The 14,716-nt window shown below is 65.6% G+C and overlaps 2 protein-coding genes across 3 annotated transcripts; both read left to right on the top strand.

Annotated features, from left to right (window-relative positions):
- Window positions 1-430: 430 nt before the first annotated feature.
- On the top strand, window positions 431-7,488 carry GRK2 (G protein-coupled receptor kinase 2). Of its 2 annotated transcripts, none has more exons than XM_086894856.1 (21): window positions 431-663; window positions 1,341-1,417; window positions 1,998-2,071; window positions 2,307-2,408; window positions 2,595-2,669; window positions 3,128-3,189; window positions 3,408-3,459; window positions 3,595-3,686; window positions 3,908-4,007; window positions 4,085-4,163; window positions 4,251-4,381; window positions 4,672-4,766; window positions 4,844-4,951; window positions 5,026-5,092; window positions 5,279-5,379; window positions 5,470-5,536; window positions 5,622-5,717; window positions 5,794-5,956; window positions 6,036-6,172; window positions 6,267-6,380; window positions 6,590-7,488. In XM_086894856.1, the coding sequence occupies exons 1-21, from the start codon at window positions 551-553 to the stop codon at window positions 6,749-6,751; spliced, it is 2,067 nt and encodes a 688-aa protein (XP_086750982.1). In that variant the 5' UTR covers window positions 431-550; the 3' UTR covers window positions 6,752-7,488. The 2 variants fall into 2 exon arrangements, with proteins under 2 accessions (XP_086750982.1, XP_086750981.1); XM_086894855.1 differs by having other exon boundaries at window positions 493-663; window positions 6,270-6,380.
- Window positions 7,489-8,350: 862 nt separating this feature from the next.
- ANKRD13D (ankyrin repeat domain 13D) lies at window positions 8,351-13,872 on the top strand. The gene is made up of 15 exons (XM_086894857.1): window positions 8,351-8,526; window positions 9,417-9,552; window positions 9,633-9,757; window positions 10,277-10,322; window positions 10,404-10,547; window positions 11,024-11,213; window positions 11,323-11,389; window positions 11,462-11,543; window positions 11,818-11,879; window positions 11,957-12,087; window positions 12,251-12,408; window positions 12,490-12,636; window positions 12,814-12,977; window positions 13,055-13,134; window positions 13,519-13,872. The coding sequence occupies exons 1-15, from the start codon at window positions 8,437-8,439 to the stop codon at window positions 13,757-13,759; spliced, it is 1,863 nt and encodes a 620-aa protein (XP_086750983.1). The 5' UTR covers window positions 8,351-8,436; the 3' UTR covers window positions 13,760-13,872.
- The last annotated feature ends 844 nt before the right edge of the window (window positions 13,873-14,716 follow it).

Here is a 14,716-nt window from a genome sequence, read left to right as displayed (position 1 = left end):
CACACATACACCCGCTGTCACACACACGGCCGGTGCCACAGCCGGTGTCACACACACACATACACCCGCTGTCACACACACGGCCGGTGCCACAGCCGGTGTCACACACACACATACACCCGCTGTCACACACACGGCCGGTGCCACAGCCGCTGTCACACACATACACACCCGCTGTCACACACACACCCCCGCTGTCACACACACGGCCGGTGCCACAGCCGGTGTCACACACATACACCCGCTGTCACACACACGGCCGGTGCCACAGCCGGTGTCACGGCCCCTCCCGGGCCCCGCCCAGCCCCGCTGTCCCCGCCCCGCGCCCCGGCGCGGCCGCGCCCCGTTCCGCGCTCCGCTCCCGCCGCTCCGGGCGCTGCCGCCGCCGCGTCCCGGGGCCGCCGAGCCCCTCCCGGCCGCTCCCCGCTCCTCTGCCCGGCTCCTCTCCGGCCCCGTTCCGCTTCCGGGAGCGGTTCCGGTTCCGGGGCCGGCGGGTCGGGTCGGGCCGGGGCCGGTGCGGCGCCGGCGGCGGGGCCGGCGGCGCGGCACGATGGCGGACCTGGAGGCGGTGCTGGCGGACGTGAGTTACCTGATGGCCATGGAGAAGAGCCGCGCCGCGCCCGCCGCCCGCGCCAGCAAGAGGATCGTCCTGCCCGAGCCCAGGTGAGGCCCCGCCGCTGCCCCTCTGCTTGTCCGTCCGTCCGTCCGCTCCCGGCACCGCCACCCCCGGTCCCTTGGTCACCCCTTCCCGGCACCGCTCGCACGCGCCCGCAGGTCACGGACACCTCCCGCACACGTGTGTGCCGGTCACACCTGCCCAGACACACGGACATGGACACACGGACGTGGACACATACAGATATGGACACACAGGGATGCGGACACACATGCGTCACGCCTGTTGCACAGACACACGGACATGGACACACACACACACATCCTGCCAGACACAGTCCCACCCAGCTGTGTGTCCCCTCTGTCGCCGCCGTGTCACACCTGTGCGCACCCAGACACACACACATACACACACCTGTAGCCAGGTGTGCAGAGGGTCACCGTCCCCACTCCCCCTGCCAGACCCCAGTGCTCTCCTGCACCTTCCCTGCCACCTGTGAAGCTCTTTTAAGGGGGACACTCGTCCCCACCCTGCCTTGGGCACCAGTGTGTGGGACACGCTGTGATCCTGGCACCCGGCAGTGTGCCACACTTGGGTGGGGACATACAGGATGGTAGGACTTGCATGCCACCAGGGCCTGGGGACACGGGAAGAGAAGGAGAGGAGGGGTGGGGAGCAGGGGTCCATCAGGGGGCACAGCTGAGCCCCTCTGGTGTGTCCCCAGCATCCGCAGTGTCATGCAGAAGTACCTGGAGGACCGGGGAGAGGTGACATTTGACAAGATCTTCACGCAGAAGATTGGTGAGCTGGGGACATGGGAGCTGTGGGGGACATGGGGCACCTGGGCCAGCACCCACAAGCACAGGGGTAAGTGTGGGTGGGCTGGGGGGCTGCACTAGTGGCCACCATGACAGCAAGAGTGGCCACAGTAATGGCAGGGGGCTTGTGGGGCCAGGCTGGATGGGGTGCCCGGGGGCTGCGCCACGTTCCCCACCCTGTGTCCCCTGCCCTGTCACTTCCCCCAACGCCAGCGCAAACCGTCCAGGGCAGGAAGCGCCTCTCACTTCCTCCTGCCGGCTCCGGCGGTTTCCGGGCACGTCCTCACTGCTCCGGGTGCCCGCCCGTGCCCCTGTCCCCACTGTGCCCCACAGCAGCCCCCCCACTGCCCCGTGGTGTCCCTGGGTGCTGCTCCCCGTGCCAGCTGTGTCCTTGTCACCCTGTCACTCTGCCAAGTCCTCACCGGTCCCTGCTTGGCACTTCCCCTTCCCCGAGCCTGGCACTGGGGTGGCAGCAGGGCTGGGCAGGCCCAGGGGATGTCCCCGTGTCCCTTGGCATGGGCTGAGGGGCTGTCACCTCTCACATTGTGACTCTGTCCCTGCAGGCTACCTGCTTTTCCGGGATTTTGCCTTCAACCAGGCTGAGGAGGCCAAGCCCCTGATGGAATTTTACGAGGAGGTGAGACAGGGGGACCCAGGGGACAGTCCCCTGTGTGCACCAGCAGTAGGGTCGGTACCTCCAGGGCCCATGGGAATGGTGCCAAGAGCACCACGCGAGGTGCCGGTGCCTGGGGAGCGGGGAGATACTGTCCCAGGGGATGGGATAACCTCTCCCATGGCACATGGCACCCAGAGGGGCCACAATTCCCAGCGTTCCGTGTGTCCCTGTGCCACTGGAGCTGTCTCCTCTCCAGATCAAGAAGTACGAGAAGCTGGACTCGGAGGAGGAGCGAGCCACCCACAGCCGCCATATCTTTGACCATTATATCATGAAGGAGCTGCTGGCCTGCTCCCACGTGAGTGCCAGTCCCTCTGTGCCCACAGTGTCCTCAGAGGGAGCTCCAAACCCCCCACAGGCTCCATCCTGGCACCCACATCCCAGCCCTATGGATGGGAGTTCCTCTGTGTATTCCTGCTTCATGCAGCCCTGCCAGGCCGCTGTCCCTTCTGCCCGAGGTGACATGGTCCTGTCCCCCTCACAGCCCTTCTCCAAGAGCGCCACGGAGCACGTCCAGAGCCACCTGAGCAAGAAGCAGGTGCCCCCAGATCTCTTCCAGGTGGGCATCACCTGGGACTGGGAGGGGGTGCTTGCCACCTGTAATACTCAGAGAGTTAATCCTTAGAGGGGGCTGGGGGTGACAGGAATCCCTGAGAGTGGGAGGGGGGTGTCCCAGGAGAAGTGGTGACCCCAAGGGATAGTGAGAGGATTCCCAGAACGTTGGCAGTGAGGGGGAATTGCTAGTGGTCCCCAGGTGGTGGTGGGAGATGGGGGCTGGAGGTAGCAGGGGGTCCTCAGAGGGAGGTGATTTGGATCCTGGATGTCATCCTAGGGGTCCCCAGGGCTGGTGATGTTGGGGTCCCCAGAGACTGGGGTGGCAGAAGCATTCTCAGGGGCCTGGAAGTGGCAGTGGGGGGATGTGAAATCCCAGGGGTGGAGGACACCCCACGTAATGCTGGGATAGGGGTGACCTGGGTGGCCCTAGGGACCCAGCGCTGAGCCCTGTGTCCTCCCCAGCCCTACATTGAGGAGATCTGCCAGAACCTGCGTGGGGGCATCTTTCAGAAATTCATTGAGAGGTGAGCTGGGAGGAAATTCCCTTGCAGATTGGGGTGTCCCATCCCACTGTCTCCCAGCCCAGAGAGGGACCAGGGCTCCCTACACTGGGAACTCAGAGGTCTTTTCCTTTCCCAAGTGTCCCGGGGGGTGCTCCCTGTCTCCAGACAAATCCAGGGAGTCTTTGAAGGGCGTGTTTCTCTGGGATCTCCACTCTTGCCCTCTCTCCTCTTCCTTGCAGTGACAAGTTCACGCGGTTCTGCCAGTGGAAGAACGTAGAGCTGAACATCCATGTGAGCAGGAATCCCTGCCCCTCACCTCCCTGGGAGGGGGATGAGCTTCCAGGGAGCCTCTGTGTCCCTCAGCTGGGAAAAATGGGGCAGGGGTTGGTGTCCAGGCTCATCCCAGTCTCCTCCTCACCCCTCCAGCTCACCATGAACGACTTCAGCGTCCACCGAATCATCGGCCGCGGTGGCTTCGGGGAGGTCTACGGCTGCCGGAAAGCGGACACAGGCAAAATGTAACGGGAATGTTCCAGAACAGAGGGACCCAGCTGGGATTTTGGGGTGCTGGGGGGTCCCAGTGGCGTTGCTGTGATGACATGTCAGGGGGGCTGCAGGAATATTGCCACGGCTACAGGCAGCCGGGGCTGGCAGGGACGTCACGGCTGTGGGTGGGAGCTGGCTGCTGGCCCTGCTGTGGGGACGTGGTGGCTGCAGGGACTCCGTGCTCACCCCCCAGGTACGCCATGAAGTGCTTGGACAAGAAGCGCATCAAGATGAAGCAGGGCGAGACGCTGGCCCTCAACGAGCGCATCATGTTGTCCCTCGTCAGCACTGGGGTGAGGGGACACGGGTGCTGGGCAGGGGACAGGGACAGGGACAGGGACAGGGAGGGTGACCCAGTGTCTCCCGCCAGGACTGCCCGTTCATCGTGTGCATGTCCTACGCCTTCCACACTCCCGACAAGCTCAGCTTCATCCTTGACCTCATGAATGGTGAGACCCTGGCCCCAAGGCACTCCCAGGGCACGGAGCCCCCTGCCCACACCTGCTCCAGGTGACAGCCGGTCCCTGTCCCCACAGGGGGGGACCTGCACTATCACCTGTCCCAGCACGGCGTCTTCTCGGAGGCAGAGATGAGGTTCTACGCGGCCGAGATCATCCTGGGCCTGGAGCACATGCACAGCCGCTTTGTGGTGTACCGTGACCTCAAGGTGACCGTCCCCACCCACAGGACATCCCCAAGCCTTTAGAAACCCCTCCACCGCCCCATGGGCACCCACAGGTGTCACAAACCCCGCCAGAGCCCTCAGAACGCTGTGGGTGCTTGTCAAGGCCAGAGGGCACCCTCAGGTCTAATGGACACCCCAACAGCAAAATCCACAGGCACCCTGAGACTTCGGGGCCACAGACACCCCCAAATCCCACAGAGCCCCCCCAGGCTCACCACCTCCTTTTCCGTGGGCCACTCTGGGGCTGAGGGTGTCACCCGGTGTCCCTGCAGCCGGCAAACATCCTCCTGGACGAGTTTGGCCACGTCCGCATCTCCGACCTGGGCCTGGCCTGCGACTTCTCCAAGAAGAAGCCCCACGCCAGCGTGTGAGTGTGCCCACACCCCTGCCCGCCCTGCCCCCCCGCCCGGGGCGGCCCCTGACCCCCCTGTGCCCCCTCCCCAGGGGCACCCACGGGTACATGGCGCCGGAGGTGCTGCAGAAGGGGGTGGCCTACGACAGCAGCGCCGACTGGTTCTCGCTGGGCTGCATGCTCTTCAAGCTGCTCCGGGGGTGAGTGTGGGCTCAGCTGGGCACAGCTGGACACAGCTGGACACTGCTGAACCCCCTCTCCCTCCATGCCACAGGCACAGCCCATTCCGGCAGCACAAGACGAAGGACAAGCACGAGATTGACCGGATGACCCTCACCATGGTGGGTGGGGGCACTGAGGGGACTGTGGGCAGGGCATGGGCATCCCTGCTATGGCACTCACTGGTCTGGGGGGCACACAGGGGGTCAGGGACAGCTGGTCTTTGCCTGGAGCACATGTTTGTGCCCATCTGTGTGTCACTGCATGTCACTGTCCCCACTTACGTGTGCTCATGGAATGTCCCACAGGCTGTGGAGCTGCCAGACTCCTTCTCCCCAGAGCTGCGCTCCCTGCTCGAGGGGCTGCTGCAGCGGGATGTCAACCGGCGCCTGGGCTGCATGGGGCGAGGGTGAGTGTCCCCGAGGCCCCCAGGGATAGGGCAAGGTGTGCTGGCACAGCTCCCCTGCAGCCACGCTCATCCACCGTCCTCCCTCCACAGGGCGCAGGAGGTGAAGGAAGAGCCCTTCTTCAAGGGCCTGGACTGGCAGATGGTGTTCCTGCAGAAGGTGAGGGTTGTGTGCCCATGGCTGGGGACAGGGACAAGGACACAGATATGGGCAGTCACCCCTCTGATCCCATTGCTGCCCGCAGTACCCGCCGCCCCTCGTCCCACCCCGCGGTGAGGTGAACGCGGCCGACGCCTTTGACATCGGCTCCTTTGATGAGGAGGACACCAAGGGCATCAAGGTACCGGGCACAGGGGCTGAGTGTCAGGGCGTGGGGTGTCCTGCAGCCCCTCACCCCGGTATCCCACCCTGCACAGCTGCTGGAGAGCGACCAGGAGCTGTACCGCAACTTCCCGCTCACCATCTCGGAGCGCTGGCAGCAGGAGGTCACCGAGACCGTCTTCGACACTGTCAACGCCGACACAGACAAGCTGGAGGCTCGCAAGAAGGCCAAGAACAAGCAGCTGGGCCACGAGGAGGGTGAGTGGGGCCGGGGGCCCCACCCTGAACCACCCCTGGCCACATCCCAGGTGCTTATCCTGCCTCCATGTGATCCCAGAGTACGCCATGGGCAAGGACTGCATCATGCACGGCTACATGGCCAAGCTGGGCAACCCCTTCCTGACGCAGTGGCAGCGCCGCTACTTCTACCTCTTCCCCAACCGCCTGGAGTGGCGCGGGGAGGGCGAGTCGCCGGTAAGGAGGGCACGGCACCAGGGGCTGAGGGGTGGGGGCTGCCTGGGGAGACCCCGGTGAGGGCACGGGGACCGGGCTGAGCCTGTCCCCCCAGCAGTCCCTGCTCACCATGGAGGAGATCGACTCGGTGGAGGAGACGCAGGTGAAGGAGCGCAAGTGCATCCTGCTCCGAATCCGAGGGGGCAAGCAGTTCGTGCTGCAGTGCGATGTGAGTGTCCCCCCCCCAACCTCTGGCTGCTGGCCACCTCCCGCTGCCTACTAGCCATCCCCTCTTGCTGGCCACTGGCCTGTATGTTTTGTCCTTCAAGCCGTGCCAGTGCATCAATACTGAAAACACGGGGAAACCCCACAGCCCTGGCACTCTGGGGAGTGTGCCCTGCCCTGTTCCCGCTCCTGACACAGTTCCCTGCCCCGCAGAGCGACCCCGAGCTGGTGCAGTGGCGGAAGGAGCTGCGGGACGCGCAACGCCAGGCGCAGCAGCTGCTGCAGAGGGTGCCCCGCATGCAGAACAAGCCCCGCTCGCCCGTGGTGGAGCTCAACAAAGTGCCGTTCATCCAGCGCTCCCCCAACGGGCTCTGACCCCTCCCTGCACCCCCTTCCCACCCCACCTCTAATTTATTGGGTTGGGTTCCCGCGTGTCCCCTGCTCTCCGTGTGCCGGGGGGGCGGAGGGGGGACACACGCCCGGTGCCGCTGTCACCCGGGGGCGCGGCTGCGGTGACACTGCTGTGTCGGGCACACGGCCTGGCACCTCCTCCCCGGTGTGCCCCCCGGTCCTCCAGGAACTCTCCGGCTCAGATGAAGGCAGCCCCCGTCCCTCCCGCCCGCTTCCCAGTGCCGTGTGTGCCAAAGGGCCTGGCAGGGACCCCCAGGTGGCATTTCCCCCCCTCCCTGTGCGGCTGTGCCCGTCCCGTGGGTGACAACCCCTCGTGTGTGTGTGTGTGTGTGGCTGTGTGTGAGTGTGTGCCCAGGGGGACCCCTTGTAAATACTGTGCCACGGGTCCCCTGCGCCCCCGGCTCTGCCGCTGCTCCTCCCCAGGGCACCCCCAGCTCCCTGCCCTCCCTCCTGAAGAGAAAGGAGCAGGTGGGACCCCCTTCAATCAGCCAAGGTGGGCATAGGGGTGCCCCGTGCCCCCCCAGTCCCTGGCAGCATCTGTAAATATTGGTCTCTGGTCGCTCTGCTCCTGGGGCTGGGGCAGCACCGGGCAGGGGTGGCACTAGGCAGGGCTGGGGCAGTGGGTGAGTGAGGTTTTCATGAGCAGAGATGTGAGAATGTCAAAAAAAAAAGAGTTTTTATAATAAAAAGATAGAAAAACATCCAGCTCCACCTCACTGCATGGGGGACAGATGTCTCCATGCCCGCTGACGGTGGCATGGAGGCCTTGTCACCTCCTGTGGCGTAGGGGCTCCTTGTATGTCCCCCTATGGACACACCAGCACTTTGGGACATCCCGGAGCATCCCCAAGCCCCACAGGAGGGGGGTTCCGGGCCAGCGTGGGCTGCTGGGGGTTGTGTCCCCCATTGCTGTGCTGTCCCCAGGGATGATCTTGGCTGTCGGTTGTCACCAGACAGTGCAGGTGCCACCTCTCCTGCCCCACACCCTGCCTGCAGGCAGCGTGTCAGGGCGCGGCGGAGCCGGGCTGGTGCTCCGGCATTCCTGGGGAGCGGCAGGGCAGGGCCGGGATGGGATGGGATGGGATGGGATGGGATGGGATGGGATGGGATGGGATGGGATGGGATGGGATGGGATGGGAAGGCTAGTGGGTCCCTAGTTTCAACCCCGATGGGAGGGGATGAGAGGGGCTGTGTCCGGTGCCGGTTCCAGTCTCATTCCGGGAGCTGCTGCAGTGGCGGTGCCCACAACCATGGTGCCCGGTGCCGGTGCCGTTCTCAGTGTCTGCCCCCGTTCCAGGTGCCGATAACGCTTCCCGTGCCCCGCTCCCGATACGTCGTTCCCTTTCCCGTGCCCCGTGCCCGTTCCCCTTCCTGGTGCCCCGTTCCCGTTCCTTTGGCCATTCCCGTGCCCGGTGCCAACGCCCGTTCCCTTTTCCCGTCCTTTCCCGCCGCCTGCTCCCGGTGGCGGTGCCATCCCCTTTTCCCGCTGCCATTCGCCGCCGCCGGTGCCGTTGCCTGTTGCCGGTGCCCGGTGCCCCGCCCCGCGCCGCCGCGCTGCGCCGCCGCCGCCCCCGCGCAGCCATTGCGGGCAGGCCCCGCGCTGCGGCCCGGTCCGTCCGCCCCGGCGGCCCCGGGGACATGGTGCCGGGATGGCCCGGCCCGCCGAGACCTTCCCGCTGCACCGGCTCGTCTGGCACAACCGGCACCAGGCGCTGGACAGCGCCCTGCGCGCGGGGACGGTGGGAACGGCGCCGGGAGCGGCACCGGGAGCGGCGCCGGGGAGCGGGCACCCCCCACGCACCGGCACCGGCACCGGGAACGGGAGCGGGCGGGAGCGGGAGGGGAGGGAGGGAGAACGGCGGGGCCCGCAGCGCGGGGGTGGGGGGGACTGGGAGCGCTGGGAATGCCGGGGGGCACTGGGAGCACGGGGGGAAACCGGGAAGGCTCCGCGCGGGGCGGGGGGTGGGGATGCTGGGAGGACTGGAAGGAGCGGGAGCGCTGCTGGGACTGGGAGCACTGGGAGATACTGGGAGCACTGCGGGGACGGGGAGCCTGGGGGGACTGGGAGCGCTGGAGGGAGACTGAGAGCGTTAGGAAAGGCTGGGGACGCAGGGAACTGGGAGCACTGGGAAGAAGACTGGGAGCATTGCAGAGGGGCTGGAAGCGCTAGGGGAGACTGGGGGCACGGGGGACTGGGAGAACTGGGAGCACTGGAGATACTGAGGGCACAGGGGACTGGGGGAGCCTGGAGGGAGGCTGGGAAGACTGGGAGCACGGGGAGCTGGCAGCACTGGGTGGGGGGACAGCACTGGAAGCATTTTTGGGGACTGGGAGTGCTGGAAGACTGGGAGTGGTGTGGGGGCTGGGAGTATCAGGGGAGACTGGGACTCAGGGGAGTGGTGCCACTGGAAGGACTGGTGGCACTGGAAGGACTGGTGACACCGGGATAATAAGAGACTGTAGCACCGAAGGCCTGGAATCAACTGGGAGCTCTGGGATGGGGTTAGCAGCACTGGGAGAAGAGGGGGGCTGGGAGCACCAGGCCTTGCGAGCATGGGGGACACAGGGGCAGCACTGGGGGGCACTGGGGTGGCACGGGGAGGGGGCAGTGACCCCAACACCCTTCCAGCACGACGTGGAGCTGACGGACCCACGTGGCCGGACGCCCCTGGAGCTGGCCGTGTCTCTGGGCCACCTGGAGTCGGTGCGGGTGCTGCTGCGGCACAACGCCAACGTGGGCAGGGAGAATGCCAATGGATGGACGGGTACAGGAGCACCACGGGGGCTCGGGGACAGCATCCAGGGGTGCGGGTGGCCTCTGGCTGATGGCAACCCGTGTCCCCAGTGCTGCAAGAGGCGGTGAGCACAGGGGACCCCGAGATGGTGCAGCTGGTGCTCCAGTACCGTGACTACCAGCGGGCAACGCGGCGCCTTGCCGGCATCCCCGAGCTGCTCAGCAAGCTGCGGCGGGTACAGCCCCCAAGAACTGCACCCTGCACCCCAAAGCTCCCCAGGAACACCCACCAGCCCCATCCCTTCACTCAAGAAGCTCCCCATCTCTCCAGTGACTCCAGCAGAGACCCCCCAAGTCTCCTCAGGACCCTCTATCTCCTTCGTGACCTCACTCTTTCCCTGGGGACACCCTGGTTATCCAACCCCAGTTCACCAAATCTCCCTGATCCCCACCCAGGACCCCAACAAGGTCCCCATCCCTGCTCTCCAAACTTCCCATGTCCCTCGTGGTCTGAGAAGGGACCCCCAATTCTCCCCAGAAGCCCCTATTGACCCTCTGCTTATCCTTTTCCTCTGGGACTCACTGTTTATCCTTCCCTGTGGACCTGCACTAATGACCCCACTCTCTCTGATCCCCACCCAGGACCCCAATAGAGACCCCCATCCCTGCTCCCCAGATTCCCCCCCACCCCAGTGACCCCAGCAGGGAGTCCTCAGCCCCTCCACATCCCCCACCATGCTCCTCATCCCTTCCAGGCATCCGACTTCTACGTGGAGATGAAGTGGGAGTTCACGAGCTGGGGTGAGCGTGGCCGGGCTGGGCGGGGAAAGGGGGTCCCCAGGGGCCCCCAGCCGTGGGGCTGAGGGGTCCCTGTGCCCGCAGTGCCCCTGGTGTCCAAGGTGTGTCCCAGTGACGTGTACCGCGTGTGGAAGCGCGGCGAGAGCCTGCGGGTGGACACCACCCTGCTGGGCTTTGAGCACATGACGTGGCAGCGCGGCCGCCGCAGCTACATCTTCAAGGGGGAAGGTCAGCTCCAACCCCCCACGGCCCCTCAGTCACCTTGGGGAGCCCCCAGGCCCCCTGCACCATAAGTACACCTCTGTAAGGACCTGTCTGGATTCCCTGGGGTCCCTCCAGTCTTTGTGGGCAGCCACAGACCCCTTGCACTATGAGTACACCCCTGTAAAGACCCCAGATTCCCTACAGGGACTCCCCTGGAGATCCCCCAGACCCTCTGCACTATAAATGCTCCCATAAGGACCTCTCAGATCCCCTCCAGGGCCACGTGGGATTCCAGTTCCCCCCTCCCAAGAGGAACGCCTCACTTCTTTCACATGTATCAGGGACCCCCCAGATCTCCCCAAGGAAACCTCAGTTCTCCCATCCTGAGGGAACCACCCCAGCTCCTACATGTACGAGGGACCCCCGATCCTCCCAGCCCCCCAGATCCCAGGGGATGTCATGGGGGGCCGGGTGCTGACCCCTCCGGTGTCCCCACGCAGACGAGGGGGCCGTGGTGATGGAGGTGGACCACGACAAGCAGGTGGTGTACACGGAGACGCTGGCGCTGGCCCTGCATGAGCCCGAGCTGCTGCTGGCGGCCATGCAGCCCACTGAGGAGCACGTGGCCGGGCGGCTCACCTCTCCCATCGTCTCCACACACCTGGACACCCGGAACATCGCCTTCGAGAGGTGGGAAGGGGAGCACCCAGCGGGAAGGGGCCGTGCGAGGGGGAGGCGCAGGCAAAGGGGAAGGAAATGTGGTGCAAGAGGGTGAGCTGAGGCCTCCCTGCTCCGCCAGGAACAAGTCTGGGATCTGGGGCTGGCGCTCGGAGAAGATGGAGGTGGTCAGCGGCTACGAGGCCAAGGTGAGCAGGAAGACAGGGAGGGACACTGGGGACACCCTGGGGTGTGGCAGGCCTGACAGTGTCCCCACACAGGTGTACAGTGCCAGCAACGTGGAGCTGGTCACCAAGACCAGGACGGAGCATCTCTCTGACCAGGACAAGTCACGCAGCAAAGGTGACAGCCCATCAGGGGGCCTGTACACAGTGGGGACATGCCACCCCTCCTGGGTGGCACAGGTGTCAGGCGTGGGACACTGTGGGTGTGACGTGTCAGGTGTGGGACACGCAGGGTGTGGGGAGTAACATGTCAGGTATGGGAAACTGTGAGAATAATGTGACAGGCATGGGACAGTGTGTGGGGTGTCACCCATGAGGAATGTGACAGTGACAGTCCTGGGAGTCCCTCCAACTACCCACACCTCACCCCTGCACCCCCCCTCTTCCCCCAGGCTCCAAGACCCCCTTCCACTCCTTCCTGGGCATCGCACAGCAGCACGGCACCCACAACGGGGTGAGTGGCCATCCCAGGGGTCCCTGGGGAAACTGGGGGGTCTCCAGGAGGGCTGAGCAGTGCTGGTGTCCCCACAGACACCTGTCCTGCAGGCTGCCAGCCCCACCAACCCCACGGCCATCACCCCCGAGGAGTACTTCGACCCCCACTTTGACCTGGAGACCCGCAACATCGGGCGCCCCATCGAGATGTCCAGCAAGGTGCAGAGGTGAGGCCACCACCCCAGGGTCAGGACCTATGGGATGGTGACAGAGTCCTCGGGGCTGTGCCACTTTTGTGCTCGGGTGTGTGGCCAGGGCAGTGGCACTGGAGTGGTGCTGGTGGCCGGTGGCCCTGCCAGGTCCCCGTGCCCACGGCGGTGCCCCGGGCAGGTTCAAGGCGACGCTGTGGCTGTGCGAGCAGCACCCGCTGTCGCTGGCGGAGCAGGTGACGCCCATCATCGATCTCATGGCCATCTCCAACGCCCACTTCGCCAAACTCCGCGACTTCATCACCCTCAAGCTGCCCCCTGGCTTCCCCGTCAAGATCGGTGAGAGGGAAAGCTTAATTTGGGGCGGGATTAATAGGGGCAGGAATTCACTGGGGCCTCAATTGACCCCTGTACCCACAGAGATCCCACTGTTCCACGTGCTCAACGCCCGCATCACCTTCAGCAACCTGTGTGGGTGTGACCAGCCCCTGGGCTCCGTGCGGATCTGTGCCCCTCAGGAGCCCTCCGGCACCCACCCCCCTGGCACCCAGCCCTCCGGGCCCAGAGGTGAGGCTGGGGGGTCAGGGGGGTCCTGGGGCCAGGGGGTGCCGGGGTTCCATGGATACAGAATGGGGTGGGCGTGGGTAGGGTGTGGGGTGATGTGGGGCAGCTTGGGAAGCCGTGGGGAGCTGCGGGGTGCCATGGGGACACCCGAGGGTGCTGACAGCTCCCCTTGTGCGGCAGCGTGGCCGTTCCCGTGCGAGGTGGAGGCGGGCGTGTTCGAGGTGCCGGCGGGGTACACGGTGCTGGGCGCCGGGCGCAGCGAGCCCCTGCGGGATGAGGACGACGATCTGCTGCAGTTCGCCATCCAGCAGAGCCTGCTGGATGCAGGCACCGAGACCGACCAGGTGTGGCCACGTCCCCTCACCTGGACACGCCCCACACGCACCTGGACACGGCCCTAACGTGTGGCCGTACCCCACAGGTGACCATCTGGGAGGCGCTGACCAACACCCGCCCTGGCGCGGAGCCGCCGCCCTACGATGAGGACCTGCAGCTGGAAAGGTGAGGGTCCAGCTGTGGGGGCGTGGCCTGGGGTGCCACACCCACCTCACCTGGGCGGGACAGGGGTTAAGGTGTCAGGGTGGGGCAGGTACAGGGTCCGTGGGGGTTGGAAGGGCAAGGGTTAAAGGTGTCAGGGTGTGGTCTGGGGAGGGGCTGAGCAGGGAGGAGCTTCTTGCTGCCCAAAGGCTGTGGCCATAATGGGCGTGGTTAAGCGTAGGTGTGGGTGTGGCTGGCAGCTGGGCGGGGCATGTGGGAGAGGCGTGGCTCTGCAGGCCTTCTAAGGGCTGTGAAGGAGGTGTGGCCAGCAGGGGTGGGGCTCAGGTGTGCCAGAGGGGGTGTGGCTCCCAGGACATGGCCGTGGCCCCGCTGCTGTCCCCTCCCCAGGGCCCTGCAGGAGAGCATGCTGCTGCAGGCCGGGCCCAGCGCTGAGCCCCCGGCCGCCGGGAGCCCCCCCGGCGCAGGCGGTGGGAGCCCCCCGGGCCCCCCCGGCTACGGCAGCTTCGCGGAGCAGCTGCGCCTGGCCATGGCGCTGTCGGAGCGGGAGCAGGAGGAGCGGGAGCGGCGGCGGCGTGAGGAGGACGAGGAGCTCCAGCGCATCCTGCGCCTCTCCCTCACCGAGAAGTAGCGCCCCGGGGCGCTCTACGCCGGCACAGGGACGTCCCACGCGGGGACGGGGTGTCCCATGTGGGGTCACCCCACGCACGGACCCAGATGTTCTGCGTGGGGACGCCCTTTGCAGGGATAGGGACACCCCACCCGGGGGACACCCCAGTGCGGGCACTGTCCCACACCGGGATGCCCCAGCCCGGGCACAGCCCTGCCTGGGGAGCAGCCGGTGGTGCCGGGATGGCCCCCCCATGATGGGGACCCCCCTGATGTGGGCACAGCCCCCGCACAGGGGATTTGATCCAGGGATCCTCCTACCCCTGGGACCCCCAGTCCAGGGCTCTTCTCCCACCAGGCTCAAACCTCAGCCCAGGGACCCTCATCTGGGGACCGCCGCTCCAGGGAGACCCCTGTGCCCAGGACCCCTCCCTAGGGACCCCCTTCCTCTTTGGTGTTGGACTGTGACCCCATGGGGGGCAGGACGGACCTGGGGGTCCCCATGGGATGCAGATGACCCCTATTTTAAGGCACTGCAGTGTGGGGAGGACTGCTGGGGGACCCCCAGGCCTCATCCTTTGGGGCAGTGGGGGGCAGAGGGGCCCCAAATGTCTGTACATATACATATATTATATATATATATATATATATATACACACACGTGTGTCTGTGCCTGGGGGTGATGGGTGAGGCGCCACAGGGGTGGAGCCTGGGAAAAGGGATGGATCCTACAGGTAAGGTGGGGCTCAGGTGATGGGGCTCATACAGTAAGCGTGTGGGTGGCACTAAAGGGCTGCTCCTTTTCAGCTCACCCCAAATCTGGCCCTGTGCCCCCATCCCTGGAGCAGGGATTGATTTGTTTTGTTTATATTACTTGGGAAAAGACCCCTGCCCAGGGAGGGGGAGTTTGTCTGGGCATCCATGGGGTCACAAGGGGCTCATTGGGGGTGACCTGCTGGGGACACTTCGGGATTCCCAC

This window comes from Cyanistes caeruleus, chromosome 6 (assembly GCF_971803275.1).
Source record: "Cyanistes caeruleus chromosome 6, bCyaCae1.hap1.1, whole genome shotgun sequence".
NCBI lineage: Eukaryota > Metazoa > Chordata > Aves > Passeriformes > Paridae > Cyanistes > Cyanistes caeruleus.
Note: the sequence above shows the minus strand (reverse complement) of the source record. Positions and strands in the feature narration are given on the sequence as shown.

What these genes read in the sequence shown, in the direction of transcription:
- GRK2 (XM_086894856.1), top strand. Translation starts at nt 551, where the DNA reads ATGGCGGACCTGGAGGCGGTGCTGGCGGACGTGAGTTACCTGATGGCC. An exon ending in ATCGTCCTGCCCGAGCCCAG is followed by an intron (nt 664 to 1,340) that starts GTGAGGCCCCGC and finishes GTGTGTCCCCAG; the next exon opens with CATCCGCAGTGTCATGCAGA. An exon ending in TTTCAGAAATTCATTGAGAG is followed by an intron (nt 3,190 to 3,407) that starts GTGAGCTGGGAG and finishes TCTTCCTTGCAG; the next exon opens with TGACAAGTTCACGCGGTTCT.
- ANKRD13D (XM_086894857.1), top strand. Translation starts at nt 8,437, where the DNA reads ATGGCCCGGCCCGCCGAGACCTTCCCGCTGCACCGGCTCGTCTGGCAC. An exon ending in GAATGCCAATGGATGGACGG is followed by an intron (nt 9,553 to 9,632) that starts GTACAGGAGCAC and finishes CCGTGTCCCCAG; the next exon opens with TGCTGCAAGAGGCGGTGAGC. An exon ending in GAGGACCTGCAGCTGGAAAG is followed by an intron (nt 13,135 to 13,518) that starts GTGAGGGTCCAG and finishes TCCCCTCCCCAG; the next exon opens with GGCCCTGCAGGAGAGCATGC.